Source organism: Lissotriton vulgaris, chromosome 1_1, assembly GCF_964263255.1.
Source record: "Lissotriton vulgaris chromosome 1_1, aLisVul1.2, whole genome shotgun sequence".
Taxonomy (NCBI): Eukaryota; Metazoa; Chordata; class Amphibia; order Caudata; family Salamandridae; genus Lissotriton; species Lissotriton vulgaris.
Genome location: NC_141685.1, coordinates 1,431,588,132 through 1,431,608,269, shown reverse-complemented (window position 1 = coordinate 1,431,608,269; position 20,138 = coordinate 1,431,588,132). Strand labels below are relative to the sequence as shown.

Sequence of the window (20,138 nt, the reverse complement as noted above, 5' to 3'; positions counted from 1 at the left end):
ATGCCACAAACATCAAACAATATGCAAAAGTACAACTATTGCCAGCACTGGGAAAAATATTCAATTGCACAGACTCACCTGCCCCAGTGTCAGTGCCCGAATTGGGTTGTTTAATGTCACCCATACTGTCCCGTCCTGGTTCAGAGTTAGCGTGCAAGGAACTGCAAGGGTAAGAACGAAAAGGAACTGTGAAATGTACATTATAATAAAATTCCTTTTGCCAAACAAATATGTAATAAAAATTCAACATATCAAAGACATGCTGCCCCTGGCCCTGCGTAGCATTCAAAACCCACTGCTGTTCAAGAAGAAATTAAAAACGTTGCTCTTTTAACCGGATTAGTGTGCATCTCTTTCTTTTCTGAAGTAAGCACCGGGACACTCTCGAGTAGATTCGCGCTCTATAAATTAAATATAACATAACATATCAGTGAGGGCAAACCGATATGTTCTCTTCACAGCATTTACCACCCTCCCAGGGACAACTTCACCTTTTCCCAACAAATCATGGATATGATCTCAACCAATTCCGGGCGGCAGCTCACCCAAATATACCTTGGGGACTTTAACCTCCACTGGAACGATCGCAATGACGCGGTGGTAAATAGTCTTAAAAATGTCCTCGACGCCCTTAACCTCACCCAAATATGCAACAGCCCGACCCATGAGAAAGGCTCTATCCTTGACCTGATCATCTCCAAAGAGGACTCTATCCTACTCGAGTCCATCCAACCCTGTGATTGGTCAGATCACCATACTATCACATTCTTCATAAATGAAAAAGTTAAAGTTAACCCGGCTCAATTCTCCAAGCCGAAAGTCTGGAAAAGAGACATGAAAAAACTCAACCCAGGCTCTTTGCCCCCTAACAGGTGCAATCTCCTACTTCCACCGACAGGCGATACGGACGTTCAAACACTGACTGACCACTACCTCAACGCTATGACCTCAATAATTAACGAGGCTGCACTTATGCAGCTAAAAAGAGTCACTACTAAAATTTCCAACCCATGGTACGACGGGAGTCTCAATGAGGATAGACGAGACATGCGAATGGCTGAGCGTATCTGGAGATCAGCTCCCTCTGCAATGCACCTAAAAGACCTGAAGAAAAAGAGAAACGCCTACTCCAGGAAAATAAAACGTACAAAATCAGACTTCTTCAGCCTCCAGCTCGACCAAGCAAAAAACCGCCCGAGAAAACTGTTTGAGCTAATCAAATCACAATCCAAGGAACAACCCCAACCACTTAACACTGTGAGTAAAGCACCCTCCTGTGAAGACTTCGCCGCCTTCTTTATCCAAAAAACTGACAACATAAATAGGGATCCCCTTATTGACGCAAGCCTCCACTCCAAACCCCAGTGCCTAGCACCCGCTGAACCAAAAAACAATGCTACATGGTCAACCTTTGGCACATACTCGGAAGAAGAATTTGGCAAACTGCTCAGCACCCTGAAACCTTCCAATCACCTCACGGACCCCCTTCCTGCTTCCGCAGTAAAAGACTTTACCCCTTTGTTTCTCCCTCTCTGGACTAAAATTGTCAACAGCTCTCTCCAACAAGGAAGCATCCCTGACTCCCTCAAAGTTGGTCAAGTCACACCTCTACTAAAGAAACCCACAGCCGACCCCTCTGATCTCAACAACTACCGACCCATTACCAATATTCCCACCCTCGCCAAACTACAGGAAAAATGCGCACAACTGCAATTGACTAAACACATTGAGCAATTTGACCTCCTCAACCCTCACCAGTCAGGCTTCCGAGCAGGACACAGTACAGAAACGGCCATGACGCACATAATTGACGACGCACTTCAAATGCTAGACCAAAACGACACTTGCCTCCTCATCCTTCTTGATCTCTCTTCAGCATTTGACACCGTTAAACATGAGAAGCTGCTAGAACTCCTAAACACAAGAATGGGTTTATCTGGAACTGTTCTCAAGTGGTTCACTTCCTTTCTTCACAACAGGTCGCAGAAATTCAAGAGCAACAACCTGATGTCCTCACCAATACCTGTAACGTTAGGCGTCCCCCAGGGCTCCTCTCTATCCCCAACTCTGTTCAACCTAGTCATGGAACCACTCACCACCTTACTACAAGCATCCAATGTACACTTTCACATGTACGCCGATGACACCCAACTTTATCTCAAATTACAATCCCCCAATGACATCCTGCTCCTGAACTCAACAATCAGATGCACCCAATCCTGGCTTGCCGATAATCACCTCAAACTCAATGCCCTGAAAACAGAGTTCCTTCTGATCTCACCTCCAGCTAAGATCTCCACCACTCAAACCTGGCTTAAACACCTAACTGCACTCAATGTCCAACCCACCATCGTGGACTCAGCAAAATCTTTAGGCATAACACTCGACACCAATCTCAACATGCAGCAACATATCAGCAAGGCAACTAAGGGAGCGAACTTCCAGATCAATACTCTGAGGAAACTTAAACCCTTCCTCCCAGCCAAAGACTTCCAAACCGCAGTACAAGCAATAGTCATCCCCCGAATTGAATACGGTAGCACCGCCCTATGCGGACTCCCCCTAACCACAACCGCACCACTAAGAGCCTCCCTAAATGCTGCAGCGAGACTCATTACTGGGTCAAAAAAGCACTCCCACATTACCCCTGACTTGAAATCCCTGAATTGGCTGCCATTTGAAGCCAGAATACACCTGCAATTCGCCTGCATGACACACAAGGCGGTTCACCTAAAATCACCCGGCTACCTCGCCCAGAAACTGACAATCTCTGGCGGAACCAGAAACACTAGAGGCACAAACAATCTTCTGCTGAAACCGCGAAGATTCCGGAAGGAAAAAACATATAAGCGCTCCTTCTCGGGAATGGCACCTAGGATCTGGAACTCACTCCCTTCAGAAACCAGGCTTATCTCTTCCACTACACTCTTTAAAAAAGAAGTAAAAGCTATCCTCATGGCTAAATACACTTGAACCAGTATCTAGAACTCTGTTAACACTCAACACCGATCTGTATTACATGCTTGACCCCTTTGCCTACTTGTATGAGTTGTTTCATTGCTCACATGATTGGCTTTGCAGTCGCCCATTTGTACTGTTTGATTTATTGACTTATCTATCTGACTATGATCCCTCACATACCCCTTTATGTAACCTATTTGTACTGTTAGATTTATTGATTTATCTATCTGACTATGCCCCCTCATATACCTCTCTATGTAACATATTTGTACTGTTTTGATCTGCTGATTTATTTGTATGATTGCGCCCCCTCATGTACCCCTCTATGTAAAGCGCTCTGATATCTGCAAAGATCTTGTCCGCGCTATATAAAACTTTTAAAATAAATAAATAAATAACAGAACATAGCAAGGAGTATATTTCTTTAGGATGATTAAATGGCACTGATGAATTAGTATACAAAAGACGAAAGAAGCCCAATAATTGCTCTGAAGAGGAGACGTAACAAGCAGATGTGCATTGGAGAGATGAGTCAAGACACATTGAGCACAAGCAAGATTACCAGCTAGCTTATCCCAGTTGTGGACCAGAGACTAAATTCCCTTCTGTAAACAGCCGTTAACAAGACGCTCTGTGCATCAGTGTCAGGGACTATGCTTCATGACATGCTTGGTGTGCGTTATAGCTACTGTTGATAGCCAGGAAAACATAGCTCCTGCATTCAAGGGCCTCGGGCAGTGAGATTATGGTTGACATCTTTTCAGAGTACCTTTTAAAATAAACCATGCAGCACTGCTCACAACATAGCTCCTTCAGGGACCTTCAGTGCCAACAGAGTGTGATATGCAATTAGGTACTACCTGATAAGCTCCTTCTACCTTGATGTGGTGACTGTTTCCTGGGGAACACTGAATTTGAACAGGATTAGGAGGCTTCCTAATGATTCACATTTTTTATTTAAAAAAAAGGAGAGGTCTACTGGCAATAGTGTGTGTGAGATCAGGTATGTCTCCTTGTCATTGGGACTCACATCTGAAATTGCACATCATTTTGTTGTTGAGTTTGAGCATGTGAGGTAGACTTAGTGTGCAGTAAAAGGAAAAGAAAAGAATGAATCTGCAGACACCCTGAATGTACAGACACCTACAGCAGTCTATAGTAGCAGCCGAAATTCTCGAAAAAGCTGTCAATAAGGAGTTAACTTTATATCTCAACTCCAATAACTTGCTTGACTCTACTCAACATGGTTTTGGGTCGTGCCATTCCACTGAAACGGCCCTGATCATGGCAACGGAGGAGATTTGCAGAGTGAAAGATGGGGGAGGCAGAGCTGTTTTTATCCTCCTTGACCTATTGGCAGCATTTGACACCGTGAACCACATGGTGTTAGTACAGCAGCTGAAGGACGTGGGAATTGAGGATACAGCTCTGGCCCTTCTTCCTCCTTTCTAGCAGCACGGGAGCAGAACCTACATTGGGATAGTCTACGATCTGACACCTTTCATCTTCTGTGCGGAGTATCGCAGGGCTCTGCCCTGTCTCCGACGCTTTTCAACATATATGTCACTCCTTTGTCCAGACTCATCACAAACCATGACTTCACCTTGGTCTCGTTAGCTGATGATTCTCAGCTCGTAATATAGGTGTCTAATAAACCAGAGACCGTTGCCAGTAGCTTTCATGCCTGTCTCACAGAGATTAAGAGTTGGATGAGTCGAAACTTCCTCAAGATAAACACCAATAAGATGGAGGTACTGGAGTTTGGCAAGGGCCAATCACTGTAGAATTAAACCTGGTGGCCTATAGAGGCAGGTGAATGCCCCCACTCAACTGCTAAGTTTAAGACCCTAGGAGTGATCTTTGATGATCAGGTCAATCGTCTGACTTCCTCCTGTTTCTTCTTATTGAAGAGCTTATGGAAGATCTTCCCTTTCATCCCGCAGGAGTTTCGGAAAAATGTAGTAGTAGCTGTTTTTCTCTCAAAATTAGACTACTGCAATGCTCTTTTTATGGACATTGATAAATCCCAGAGGATGAAATTGCAATCACTACAAAATGCTGCGGCACAATTGCTACTGAATATCCTCAAAGGTCGTTCTACTTCGGCGGGCATAAGATCACTTTATTAGCTCCCTATCCAACAACGAGTGGAATTTAAGGCCCTCTGTTTAGTGCACAAGGCACTTTATGGAGGTGGTTCGGCAGAGATCCAGAAAGTGTTTTCATGGTACACCCCCTCCAGAATGCTTAGATTCACTAATATGGGCCTCATCCACACTCCTAAATTCGGAGAGCAAGATCGGGTGGTCGGAGTCTATCACACTGTGCATCCAAACTATGGAACCAACTACCATCTACCATGAGACTACAACCCAACTGGCAGTTTTTTAGGAAAACACTGAAATCCTGGCTCTTTACCCCAAATTAAATCATTGGTTCTAATGCCCAGTTTTCCTCCGTACACTCCTAGCGCCAAGCCGCTCCGGCATTCAAGCGCTTTAAAAAGGACTATCCTATCCTATCATATACTGTTGGCTGAACACTGGTTAACTGCATTAAAATGCTGTTCCTGGAAAAAAAGGTTTCTCCACATGCTCATGGCACTCTCCAAGCAAAATCTTTCTTATCATATGACTTGGTCCTTACCCTTATATTTTTCAGTTTGGAAGGCAGAGTGCATACAAGGGTTCCTTGGCTTCATAGATCAGGCAGGAAACAGTGAAGCGTTGAATGAAACTGAAGAATTTTGTAAACAACTACAATTTTTCCTCAACGTTTTTGACAGCGTTGTGCGGGTTTTGCAGCAACCCACACATTTGATGAGAAGTATGAGAGATTTTTAGGATCAATTCATGTGGAGGTATAGAGAAAAAAGGACAACGTTTACTTGAAAGGGGACGCCAGGTTGGAGGCGGTAATAGGCACTGAAAATGAGTGAATCCACCTCAGAATGTGTAAACGTTTGGACGTGTAAAAGAAGAGGGGAATTGCACAAAATACATTTGATAAAGGTAAACAAATAGGGAGGACCCAGTGGCATCTCATCCAAAAGCGAGGCAAGAAAATGAAAAGAAAAAAATGAGTAGTAACGAAAGATTATTTTCCCATTCTGCAAGCCAGACATTCTGCAAGTGCAGACAGTGACCTGGATGGAGGGTGAACTGCTATATGTGTGGCAGAAGATGGAATGTTGCCAAATGTTGGAAATAAAGCGAAGGTGTGATACACGCTGTGAGGGATTTATCAGAGGGAAGAAAATGGGAGGGTAGATCTTTGAAAAGAAAGAAATAATTCCAAGCATAAGATTGCATCCACAATTGTGCAACTAGAGATATATTTATTTATTTAAAGAGGTTTACATAGTGCTGGCTAGACCTGAAGGTATCGGAGAGCTTTACATTAAGGTTCCACAATGTAAAAGAAAATGATCACAATTACACATTATGTCAAAAAATAAGCAATACATTGAGAGAGGAGAGAAAACAAAATATTGGAGGGGGAAAGGGGAGGTGAGAAGAGGGAGGATGAGGGAAGAGATGACAGAAGAGACTAAAGAAAGTCTGTCTAAAGACAGACTGGGTAGGTGACGTCCAAGGAGGGTATCCACGGCCCGTCTCCCCTTTAGCTAAACAAGGTAACTCCATCTGGCATCAGTCAAAGTAGCTAGGCATCAAGGGGCGAGGGAAAAGTTCACAGAAAAACAGGGTGGGGACTAAGGGCAAGGACAGCTGAGGGCAAAGGTCAGTAGCTGGAAAGAGGGGAAGAGTAGAGCAGAGAGGGGTGGGGGGTAGGGGAAGGGGAGGGGAGAGATAAGGTCAGGAGAGACCCAGGAGAGTTTGCCCAAAGTCCAGCTGGGTAGGTAGGTAGGTGATGGTCAAGGAGGGAATCCAAAGTCCATCTCCCCTTTATCACGCGAGGTAGCTCCACTGGGCATCAGTCAAAATGGCTAGGTCTCAGTTATCAAGGGAAGTTCGTAGAGTAAAGGTCCTGGTGGGTGGGCAGGAACAGGGTTGGGTGAAGGCTAGTCGAGGTCCAGACGATGATCAATGATTATAGACCAGGGGAGGAAAGAGCATTGTGGGGGGTCTCACTGAGTCGGCCATCTAGAAGTCAGGCAAGGGGGACAAGTCCTTGAAAGTTCGAATTCAGTTGGCCCCCATGAATGCTTTACAGATTCAGCGGAAATACTGAAGGTGTACGTTTAGGATGTGAAAAGATGGCATTTATCCAAGGTTTCCAGGAGTAGGGCGTATGGTGAGGTATAGGTGTGGTGAGAGGTCCCCCTCCCCCCTCCCTACAATCCCCACCAAGGTAGGCTTTTCAGAATGTGAAGCTAACGGAAGAGTAGATGAAATCAGTGAGTCGTTTTAGGCTCATCCAACCAAAGACAGCTATATTCTATTGCATTATATTTCAGGACTTATGTAAAGCTGCACGCGCGTGCCAAAGCTACAATTTAATGGACATCAGGGATGTATGTCATTACTACGCATGCTTTTACAACGCATGCCTTTACCACGCAGGTTTTACAACGCAAGTCGTTACAACGACTTGCGTTGGGGCACGCTGGATAGTAAATAGTTTAATTTACTATTCCAACTCCAGTCCCCGTGGATAGTAGGGAAGGTTTTGGATAGTAAATTAAACTATTCCCTATCCTACAGCGCCCCCCCCAGCGCAAGTCGTTGTAACGACTTGCGTTGCAAAAGTTGCGTGGTAAAGGTACTGCGTGGTAAAAGTTGCGTTGTAAACGCTGTTCCCCGACATCAGTAATAAGGAAGGTATCTACCAGAGAAGGGAGGGTCAAGGATTTATGAAAGCAGTATGTAAGCATTGAGGAAGACCATGAATGAAACTCTGTAAGCAATATTATTCACAAATATGTTTAGGAAAGAGCAGGGCTGTGTGAATGGGTTTACTCACCAGATTAAACAGCAAAGTCTCTAACCGGTGGTGTGTACATTGAGAAATGTTTTGGTGAATTTGAAAGGAATTTTACAGGCCTGAGCAGCAAAGGGATCACAGAACCAACTACTCTAAACAGAAGTTCCCAATACGTAGTTAGTGATAAGGTTGGTGAGCCACAAGCAACATGCTGCTCTCCTAGCCAGATTCATGTTTTTTGCACCCCAGTCATGCATTGCTTTCACCGACCCCTGAGGAGTGTGGTCTGATAAGTGTGCCTGGCTGGAACTGGGAGGAGGGGATTCGGAGTTTGGAAATCTGATTATGTGAAAAAGGAAAGGATTGGCTACAAATAGGGGAGTTTGGGAAGCAAAGAGAAACGCTAAAAGGTAACAGACTTACAGATTTTTTGTCATTCATGTGGAATACGCACTGTGTCAACTACTCTCTTTCTGAGCAATGCAAGACACAAGTCAAAGTACTAATGAATGTATAAGTACCTTCACATGGAAACCACCACTATGGTTCTGAATTTATTTTCAGAACCGTGCTAAAACATTTAATGTATCTCTAAAACCAAATATAAAAATGGAGTACTTAATCTCTTACTAACTGTAAGAAATTGAGCAACAGAAAATGCAGTTGAACAGATAGTTTCAGCAAACACAACTGTATTCTCCTGAACAAGGTTTTCATTGCATCTCACTTTATATTTACCCCTCTCCCGTCTTTTAGTATCACCTTTCTCCCCCTGTCTCCTATGCACTGGTGTACTCCTGCAGAACCCTTGATCCTCTATATTTCACACTGTCAGTTATGACAGTTGAGGGGTGTCAGTAGCTTGTGATGTTATGTTAAGATTATTCTGAATAAGTCGTTGTAGTGATTTCTCTTCCGGGCCCACTTTGGTTCCCCCTAAGTTTTGCTTCCTAAGACGTTTTTAGGCTACATCTGCTACGTGTACAAGTTTGTTATTCAGGGACTCTTCTTGGTATTTAGCCTATACATTTTGTACAAGGTTGCTTGGAAAACATAACAACATAGTGTACTGTTTTCTCTGATTGTTCAGCAACAACTCCTAACATTTTAGACATAACACGGTCAACACAGCTGCATCTTGGGCACAATAGTTTTTATCATATAAACTGTGTACCGTCACCCTGTGGGCTAGAAAGGAGATTTCCGGCAGAAAGAACTGTTCTGGAGCGATAGCAGTACCCGACATGCAGCCCTGAGTAAACACTCATGATTCGGACCACCTACTTACATAAACCAGGTATGGGGTCCGAGGCCAATCCCAGAGATCACAGGTATATCCCTGTGCTCACAGAGTAAGGGTGGACCTAGTCAGATTTATAATGTGCCATGGTTGGGATGTTTGTCCTATTCACCTACTCAGTAATATTAATTACTTTATTTAGTTGCATCCGCCTAATGATGGCAGCACATTTGTGTCATAATAGACTATGATAGTTTCAATAAATGTATTTGTAAACTTTCTTTGTGTCTTTCTTCTGTTTACCAATGGCATTCATGAGTGAGTCTCTGAGTAGCAAAAGGAAATTATCTGTTTCCATGGTTCCATTGAGGACTAGAGGGTCATGTTAGAGGTTGCCGAAATCACCTGTTACTCTAGGAAGGTTAGGAGTTCAGGTGAGGCACTGTGAGCTAGCCAGGATTGAGCTGACAGGTACTGACATTGTAGAGAAACTCAGTCCCTACATTCTGACATCCTGTCATCCTAAAAAACAGTTCTGATTTACCAGCAGAATCCGTGCAACAGAGTTACTTCTTACTTTATTTCATGGTCAATACTACAAACTGGCGACCAGTACTCTAGACTGTACTCTGCCACTGTTTTTAGATGAACGGACTCCAGCAGAATCTTTCCTGTGGAAGTGCTCTACCTTACTTCTGTGTAGCAAGTCAGGCCAGTTGTGGCACCATCATTAGACATTAATTGCAGGACAAACAGCGGCTGCACCACTGACATCATGAAGGAGGAACAACTTTAACTCCTATCAGGGCGGGACTTGAAACGCAAACCAGCCCTGGCAATTGAGTTGGGCCGTCCACGCTTAGTCTCCAAGAGAAAAGTCTTCAGGGGCCTGGCAAGTCTTTGTTCAGCGCAGTTTCACCCGACTGTCTCCAATCATTAAGGGCAGAATTCTCCGCCCTATTACCTTCTGCAACCAACACGTCTGTTGTCGAGAGAATGGAGAGGGGCGATCAGTAACAACATCCAACTCTTTACCCAGTGACATAAGGTGAAAGCACCACTGTTATCTCCTATAACCTTTTATTCAGTGGGAGGAGCCGTAGCATCATATTAATCCGCACCTCTATCGAGAAGATTCCTATGAGAGAGGTGGCCATCTTAGAATGATGTGCTCACTGATACTTTTGACACCACAACTTGTGTGTATGTTATCAGCAATACAAACGCTTCTTAAGTTACAGGATTTATGACGGCCTGCATACAATCCTTCACATCCTTACTGTGATGTGCACACATGAGATTTAATGGTTAAAAAATAAAAAAAAGGAAAAACATGTAATGTCTACATTTAAAGAGCACTCTGTTTATTAATAATATAGGTTGCAAGCTTTCAAAAAGCTTGTTTCCCTCACCGTCATTTTCTGCCCCATGCACCTTGATTTTGATAAGGATCTCAGGGCACTCCAGACACAAAACTCTCTGTTGTTATATACTTACTATTGTTAATATTTACATGTGCACTATTGCCTTAATACGAGTTGCTGGTATTGTTGCAATTGTGGTTAGTGTCACTGTATTAATAACCAAGATGTATTGTAATTATTTAATTTAATTAATATCTTGTTAATCGGTTTGCAATATGCACTTTAGAAACTCCTTCAATGTAGGGATAATCCTCACATTCCTTGGCAAAGATGGAAAGACGAATTTGCAAGTTGTTTTGTTGCTATTGAGGATGATCAAATTTCAGGTGAAAGGAAGAAATGCATTTTTTTACATTGTGTTAGGAGAGGCATAACATTTTAAGGACCTTACCAAGGCTTGTTCCTCTGCACTGGATAAGGAAGATTTAAGAGACTTTAATGATGCACCAGAAGACTTCCGCAGCGGTTAAAGCCCTGCATTAGTGTAACGTTAGAAGCGACTAGTTTTATATTCATTCACAATAAACCAATGAGACATTTGATTAATTTCATACTGCTCTAAATGAATTGATCTCGATGCCCGAAAGGGATTCACTAAATCTTAAAATGGTGGAACATTAGTCGATGACAGGATTCGACACCAACTCGGGGATAACACTATTTCTAAAATGATCCAGGAAACTTAATGGGTGATCCCACTCTAGAGGAAGTCATTACAATTCTAAGGCAATACTGCAATCAATCTCATGGGTAAAAGAGGTCAACGAACAGGGAGCTAAGAGGAAACAATCTGAAGTCTGTGACCAGGGGAAAAATACTAAACAACTTGCTATGGAGATGAGAAAGAGCCATGTGTTTTGGGTACAGGAGTTCTTTCCATGTTTCTTGCCTTAGAGGGTGTTCTGTATTAAATAAGAATTGAATCAATTATGGCCAAAAAGGCCATTTTTAGGTTTCGCCTGGCGTTGGTGCTCCTAGCTCCGCCCAGGAGAAATCTTATGTCCCTACAGTGTAGGGCTTAGTCCCGCCCTCTGTTCCATTGGCTAGTTCCATAAATGGAGGCTAGCCATTGGAACAGAGATCTGTCCGTCATGGCCGGACCAGATTCGTGGGCGCTCCCGAGATTTTTTCGCTCTCCGCCTCTGCGATGTCGTCATCGCGGCCGTGGGCGGGGTTTATTTTTGTTTGTTGTCCAGGTTTGTGTTCGTCATTCCACGGCCGACCACCGCCCGAGGAAGTCCAGGTGAGTGCGTTCCTTTCCCACCCCCCCTCCCGCTGTCCGTGTGCTTTCCCGCCCCCCTCCCACTGTCCATGTCTTTCCCGCCCCCACTCCCGCTGTCCGTCTTCCCGTTCCTGTCCCCCCCCCTCCCGCTGTTCGTGTCCCCTGTCTTCTCGAAGGAAATCTAGCAATGATAGCGATGTGTTTCGGACACTACACTGGGTCTGGGAGCCGATTTTCATGATTGCACTAGGCCATACGGCACCGCGGGTTGCCTGTAGGACACTGTGTTCAGTTCCCGCCCACACTGTTCATCTTTGATAAATGTTCGGCTTCACGTGCCAGCCAGAGCTAAATGGGCGTTGGGCGGGCTGCCTTCCCCCGGAGAGCGTAGGTACGGGCCCTGTACATTTTTTACGACCCAGATTGCTGTTTATTTTCCAGACTCTGTTTAATACAGGCTGCCACATTATTACGGTCCGAGCAGATGATCCGCGGTGGTTTTCGACTGCGGCGAGCGGACGCGTGGTAATTTGTTGCTGCTTTTGCACTCTGGTGTGTTGATAAACACGCTCAGCAGTTTTGCAATTAATTTACCCCCGTGAAGGCTGTGTGCGGATCCCTGAACAGGTTTAATTACGCATTGGGCGTTTGGATGCCTTATTATAAAACAGGCTCGAAGCAGGTTGGGGAATTGAATTATTTCATTGGCGCGCGGGCTGCAGAGGAGTTTGCGTACAGCGCGTGTACAGCACGGGGCTCTCCACGGATGGCGCGGAATGTACCACCGCGAAGCGGCCGTGCCTTGAACTAATGGCCACCCTCGTTTCCTTGTTTCATCCAGCCACGCGCACCTCCTTCATGTACCGGCGTACCAAACGAGCCCCCCGGGCTCCGACGCAGATGTTAATAAATTGAATTGGTTTGGGGGTCCGGCAGTCCAAGGAAACAAAGCATATATGAAACTTAAATGGGGAAAAAAGCGGGAAGGCTTTTTCACTCGCGAGCCAGAGCTGTGCTTCCAAATGGGGTCTTCACGGCTTCGTCTTGTGTAGGCTTACTTCTGAATCTATCTACACGTTTTACATAAATGTCTGTTGTATTTTTGTGTGGCAATATTTAACCGGAGCAATACAAGCGCTATTTAAACGTAATTGTAACTGTGGGTGGCTCTGTGTGTCTGTGTGGCTCTGTCTGTGTGGCTCTGTCTGTCTGTGTGTGTGTGGCTCTGTGTGTGTGTTTGTGCTCTGTGTGTGTGTGCAAATGCAATAGGTCTCGCATTTGTGAGAGATTAAGCTATTGGCATTGTAAAGGACAATGCCATTTATTTATCTGTTTTCAAAACCAACACATAAATACAAAATTTGTCATTTACAATGCCAATAGCTCTAACTTTTACAAAGGCGAAACCGTTGCATTGTAAATGCTTGTTCAAGGTTTTTACGGAGAAGAAGAGGATGTAGAAAAGTAAGGTATCCCAAATTAGACAAGGCAGTCCGAAGAGGATTGTTAGAAGCACTAAGTTCTTATTCTACTGGGGACTAATGAAATAGTATTGCCGAAGATCGATTTGGGACCTCCCATGTGCATTACCCACACAAGAAGCAGGATTTAGAGGTTTGCCCGGCAGTCCTAAGCCGGCCAAACATACATGCGTACTTCTATTTCTGCAACCCAGCTGTGTTCACAGCCAAGTAGGGGAAATGCCGCAGGCTAACAGGCAGTGTCTGAGGGCAGAGCAGACCGCTCAGACCAATCCTGGCAGTGCTCTCCCAGAGCAGTGCCAGGATTGGCTGAGCGGCCTCTGTCTTACTAGACTGCTGGGAGAGCTCCGAGGCTGTGAGGCCCGTCGGAGGCTGCGGGGAAAAGTACGTATTTAAAAATGATTATTTCTCCTCCCTACTCCCCCGCATGTCCGTCCCACGCACCCACACCTTCGTATAATGGTGGCCACCACGGTTTGATTGCAGACTTAAAGATGTGGTTGATGCGTTACAAATCCCAGACATGAAAACGTAATCAGTTGATGTTAATAAGATAGAATTTGTGAGGAATTTTGCAGGTGAAGTGCGCTTCAAGAAAAGAATTCCGTAGATCAAAACGTGTGCCACCGTGAAAGAGGCTGGTGTACTGGGATGGGGCGATCAACGTACATTAGAAATACTAATTAACCTGTACGCACTACAAGTATTGGCAATTTAGAAGGAAACAAAAGTACACTCCGTAGTAACTGTTAGAGAGAACGTTGGCATAGCATTTTCATGTGCTCTAGGGAAGCTGTCCATTGACGATCAAAACGCTTATCATTACATTTGAGCAACCACTCAATAAGGAAGTCATTGGGAACAGAGTTTTGGAGAAACAAACCATGTAAATGCAGAATGACTCACGGGAAAAATAGCAAAGCTAAATCTTCTGAATTTATGAAAGGGGACCTGGTGGAAATCAGTTTAAGGCCAAAGGCAAATTTTCACATCCAATAAGAATTATGAAAGTGATTTAAGACAGTATCGTAACTATCAACAGTATATTAAAAATAATGACCCCTATCAATGGTTCGTATGGGAACATTTGGGGGGAACGCAAGGATCTATCCAGAAAGTGGGTAACGCAAGCTCCCCGCAAGTTGATAGTGCAGCATTCACGCGCGATGATCCTGCATGCGCCACGATACCCTTCGTGTCGGTGGACACCAGGCCTGGCGAAGGGATTGTGCATTCTGCTGAGGACTCCATTGCCGCAAGAGTAAAAGACAAGGCAAGGCCCAGGAAACCCTCTTCTGGACTCATGCCGGACTGATTCTCCATTTTGATCGGAGTTTGTTTGGGTTTAGTCAAAGGGAAAGGATGCATAATGTTTTATCACATACCATCACTCCATTTAGGAAAACCTTAGCTGACCGTTCTCCCTCGCATTGGTGCATTCCTGTAATACCCTTGTTCGTCTAGATTGCATTCTGTCAGTTATGACTGGTGGGGGTGTCAGTGGTTTATAGTTGTGTGTTTATGATTATTCTAAATAAAACGCTGCACTGTCCTGTCTTTCCAAACGAGTGCCTGGCCTCCAGACGTCTCCACTACATGTAACCCAGGAGCTGTAACAATAAAGCTGCAATCCTGGTCATAGCTGGGGCTGTAAAAGGACCTGCAGGCCACTTTTGGTCATTAATACATTTTAGGGTACCAGTAATGAAGGAATGCCCGTGAGGGATAAGACTAATTGGGCAGCAAAAGGGCTGTATTACAAACAGGTGCTGCTTCTGGTTTGCATTAGCATGCACTTCTCGGAAGTTAATAAAGAAAAAAAAACACGCCAATAAGACGGACAACGTGAAATTGTGCAGCACGCTCACCTAGCGCCATCTGGTGCTGAAATCGAAAAAGGCACTCCATCATCTTATTAGCCACAAGCTCTGCCGGAGGCTCCTCCGATATCCAGTGCACGCGGTCCGTCCGCAGCAGGGCTCTGTACAGCGCGGGGTGGTCTCTGGTGGGAGCCTTAAAACAATGACATGCCTCAGGTCACAAGAACGCTGGCTCTGAACTTAAAAGTACATACAGTACACGTAGTCCTTATTGTCGGTAGCATACACTAGTGCAGTAACAGATGAAGGCAATTATTAGTTCATAAATTAAAAATGCAGTGTTCCGTGAGTAACGTCTCCTCGTTCAATGCGATAAATCAAACATAAATAGGTGGAAACTTAGTGTATATAATTTAACATATGAAAACAAATTAAGTTCCAATTATGAAAATTCGTTAAACCGTTTCTCTGATCACGATAAAAATTAAAAATCTATATAACATCCTGCATCGATGATTGCATTTCTTGGAGGACATAATCAGCAGGGTGTTTCCTGCTATCCATGCCTTCAGGGCTCGTCCGAGCCAACTGCCCTGGGCGAATCTCCGTTGCTTCTGACAGTCGCCGCCAGCCAGGGTAGGACTGGGGCATTAAAAAAATAGTAGGCCGGGCACCTAAATAAAAGTGCGCCACATTAGCGAACCAGATCGCTAAAAAAAATGTGGCCATCATTTTTAAATCAGGACAGTGCTGAACAGGTAAAGATACACTGTAACAGTATTTTGCAAGGAATGGGAGACGGCATGCATTGTTTGCTGCAGGCAATGTATGTGGGAATATCAGTGAAATCAACAGTAACAAGCATTTGCAATGCAATAGGTCTCGCTTTTACGAGAGTTTGAGCTATTGGCTCGTAAATGACAATGCTTTTTATTTATGTGTTGTTTTGAAAACACATAAACAAAAGGAATAGTCATTTACAATGCCCATAGCTTAAACTCTCGCAAATGCAAAACCTATTCCATTGCAAATGCGTTCGGTGCCCGTGCTATAGAGATTTTTTTTGAAGCGTTAGGAGAGAAAGTGTCCTGCCTGCTGTTGCAGGGAGGACATAGCAATTTGAGAAAATAGTGCTCGGAGGCTGTAATTAAAGCCTACAGAGTTGCAAAATAACGGGGTGTCCTCATGGGCGGTTACAAAATAAGACAAAGCGGTGCTAAGGAGAGACTACTAAGCCTATTGACCAGTAAAAAGCCACAGTTTACAGTGGACAATGACACAAGCCAATGAAAAATATGGGCAGCGAGTGGGTGGAGCTTCAACTCCATATCTGAATACAGCATGCCTAGCAGAGCAGCGCAAGCGCTACCCAGGTTCGACCTAAAAACCTAAATAAGCATTTGCAATGCAATTGGCCTCGCATTTGCAAGAGTTTAAGCTATTGGCATTGTAAATGACAACGCCTTTTATTTATCTGTTTTGATAAATCAACAATAGCCAATAGCTCCAATTCGTGTATATGCGAGACCTATTTCACGTAAAAGAAACAGCCGCCATTGTACCGGGCTGCTTAGAAAGTGAAAGCCCGCATCGCGCGCTGAATGATGCAGTAAAGTTTGTTGTGCCTGCAATAGGAGAAACTTGTAAAAGAAAATAGTACTTACAGATTAAATAAGACATACTGTGTAACATCTGAAGTAAAAGGGCCAGTCATCATTGGGAGGTTACAAATTAAGAAGAGGCTTTACTAAGGAGAGACTAACAAGCCTATTAACGAATCAGAAGCCAGCATTTACAAAGGGACAATGAAACAAATCAATGACAAATATGGGCGGAGAGTGGGCGGAGCTTTAAGGTCATACTTGAATACAGCATGCCTCGCAGAGCAGCGCATAAGCTGCCCAGGCTTGACTTAAAACTGTACCAGCAGACTCTAAAAATAGGCCCACAAACTCCATAAAACCAGCCCACACACTGACCTGTGAGAACAGCCAATTGGGCACTGAGTGCTCTAGGTCAGACCTACCGTGGTCGCAGAGGCAGTAATCAAGCTGCTGACCAGTGGCAAAATGAAACGTGAGCCCCCCCTGCAAAGTACATGAGGGGTCCCAAGACTTCTCACCCAGTCAGAAGCTTTCAAGTCTGGGGCCTCCACCCGTGCATATTGTGGGAGGGCCACCTGCATTGCAGGGGCTGCAGGGGCTATTGTTATGGCACCGCTGATGACCTGATCTATACTAAAACCATAAGATGACATCTACTTACATGCACAGTGCAGGGGGCATGTGCAGCAGTACTGCTCTGCTTGAGATGTGTACACACTGGTACTGGCAAAAGGGCTCTTGCATCATTCTTCCTGTTCTGAAGGTGCCATCAGCATAGGTAACACTGTGCACAGTTCCCCTCTGCTCCGCTCACTAACTGAGCCTGACAAACAGCATGACCACAGTTTATACAGGGTTTTTTCCGCCCCTCCTGTTAAGGGTCTTATGTGTGACCTAAAAGGCAAAGAAGTGTAGCCCAGAGAGCTTTACTTACAAGACCCAGGAAGTAAAGTGGTTCCGCATCATGTGGTTGAGGCCAGCTCCCTCACCCACACCCCACTGCCACATGGTGGCATGGACGCACACAATGCGGTAACTGGAGCACATCAAGGCATGAATGGCACAGGAGTGGAATAGTTGTGGTATCCTAAGGAAACTCCTTAGCAGGCATCTTCAGCTAATGAGAGACTGAGCTTCACAGTCAGAAGACAGAAATATCACCTGATTGAGCTCGATCATGGAACGCTACTCTTCATAATTTAGCGACAAGTGCATTGATGTCTATTCACTCCAGCGCCACCCTGCGCTTTGAAATGACTGTCAAACGGCATTAGTGATATACAAAACCCATATATAAATGAAATAGTAGTCCAAACACCTACCTCTAGGTCAGAGAACGGTTTAAATCAGAATTATTCAGAGAAGCATTTCACTAACTGTGATATTTGAACTTCATCAAGCACACGACAGGCAGCAAACATACCAGTCCATCTGATATATCACTGAAATACAGATTACATAACTGCACCCTCACCTGCACTCAAATATACTCTTAATAATAAGGCCTATCCCAAATGAAAAAAAAATAATTAATGGTGGTGGACTCTCTAGTCCTTAAACTTAAACTTAACAGGGTAACACATTTTCAGATCGTACATTGCATGTGGAGACTGACAAAGTTCAATCCAGAAATAGACTTTAGACATTCAACAGCTAGTCATAGTCAATTTCATCCAACCCAACCTCAACCTAAACTAAAACATCAACACTCTCTCCCAATCCTATGTCCATGCTTCTTTCAGGAATTGTAATCAATAACAATAAGAATGAAGTGATGGCCAGGTGTTGGTGGAGGAAATTAAACCGGAAGCGCCTAGGTGCACCCTTTACATCTGGGAACCTACCGACCTCAAAAATTACGCTACAACATGGGTTACGCTTGGCTGCATGGTCGCCAAAAGAAATATTGCACAGCTCTGGGGAGTCCCGCACCCGCCCACGGTCCTAGCTTGGGAGCGAGACTTTGACTGGTGTATGCTAAGAGAGAAAACAGTCTATGTGGCCAGGGGTTGCCATCGTAAATGGTCCAAGGTCTGGCCACCCTGGAAAGCATACCGGGGCAATATTTGTGCCCCCCCCATGTGATGTCGACGATGATGATCCCCCATCCCCGTAGACCTCAATGAATGTGCTACTGTATTGTATGTAACCTGATTCCACTGTAACCTTTAACTGATTCTGTGATTTTGTACCTTATGTCAAGACTGTTTAATAAAAACATTTACAAAAAAAAAGTGAAGGGATAGTACCGCTGTAATAAACATACAAAAAGATGATGGAAGGAATGCTTGAATTAATCTCAGCCACTGATGATTGCTTGCTACTGTATTCCAGTCTATTGCTGTAGATGCCCTCAACAAGATGGGGGTCCTGTGCTCACTGTGCCACAGAATACAGCTGTACTTCCTGCTGTGATGTCTATGTGGCTTCAAGCGGATCAGTAAAACTTCATGGCCTCCCACCCATCAGTGTGTCCGAGAATATCCTTCTTAGAGCCCTACAAGGAATTATCTATCAGTTATTCAACACTCCCATATGTGTAGGGTAAGGCTGGTCAGAAAGGCTGCCATGTCTGCATGCCTACCTTCTGGAATATGATTTTATTATCAGAATCATTGTTTCCTCTCTAGTAAGGATAAAGAGTCATACATTCAGAGTCACGCTACCATTCCTGGAACATCATGGAGGACGTTAACTGAGAGAATACACCCTAGTGACCAGAAGGTGATGATATGTGAAGCCATAATGGAAGAGAAGAGTCTTGCCGGTGGCAGTGGCAGGCTCTATCCGCTCGCGCTCTGTGTTTTACAAGTGTCACACTGTTCTAGATAAGATTACAGCGGTGTATTTTAACTTTTAGCGTTCAGGCTAATTTTAAAGCATTCTGTGTGCTGATTTAATTTTTCTGTGTGACTCACTTGCCTGCCGTCTCCCGCCCCGGTCCACCGCGTCCATTTCTGGGCGTTTGCTGCGGAGGGCGAGGAGGAGCCTACCACTTCCGGGCTCGGGCGGCCAAGTCAGCGGTCTAGTTGCGCTGTAGGAGGCGTGGGTATTTATTCTGCAGCCTCTCACAGGCGCGCTGTGGAGAAGAGTCTTGCCGGTGGCAGTGGCAGGCTCTATCCGCTCGCGCTCTGTGTTTTACAAGTGTCACACTGTTCTAGATAAGATTACAGCGGTGTATTTTAACTTTTAGCGTTCAGGCTAATTTTAAAGCATTCTGTGTGCTGATTTAATTTTTCTGTGTGACTCACTTGCCTGCCGTCTCCCGCCCCGGTCCGCCGCGTCCATTTCTGGGCGTTTGCTGCGGAGGGCGAGGAGGAGCCTACCACTTCCGGGCTCGGGCGGCCAAGTCAGCGGTCTAGTTGCGCTGTAGGAGGCGTGGGTATTTATTCTGCAGCCTCTCACAGGCGCGCTGTGGAGAAGAGTCTTGCCGGTGGCAGTGGCAGGCTCTATCCGCTCGCGCTCTGTGTTTTACAAGTGTCACACTGTTCTAGATAAGATT

General features: G+C 44.8%; 1 protein-coding gene across 1 annotated transcript in view; it reads right to left on the bottom strand.

The window, feature by feature from the left end:
* Positions 1 to 20,138, bottom strand: part of TRMU (tRNA mitochondrial 2-thiouridylase) — a 115,638-nt gene that overhangs the window by 14,601 nt on the left and 80,899 nt on the right. Inside the window, exons 9-10 of the mRNA XM_086967264.1 lie at positions 15,081 to 15,225; positions 79 to 161 (exon numbers count right to left, since the gene is read on the bottom strand). Coding sequence (XP_086823390.1) covers positions 79 to 161; positions 15,081 to 15,225 — 228 coding nt within the window. The remainder of the gene's footprint in view (positions 1 to 78; positions 162 to 15,080; positions 15,226 to 20,138) is intronic.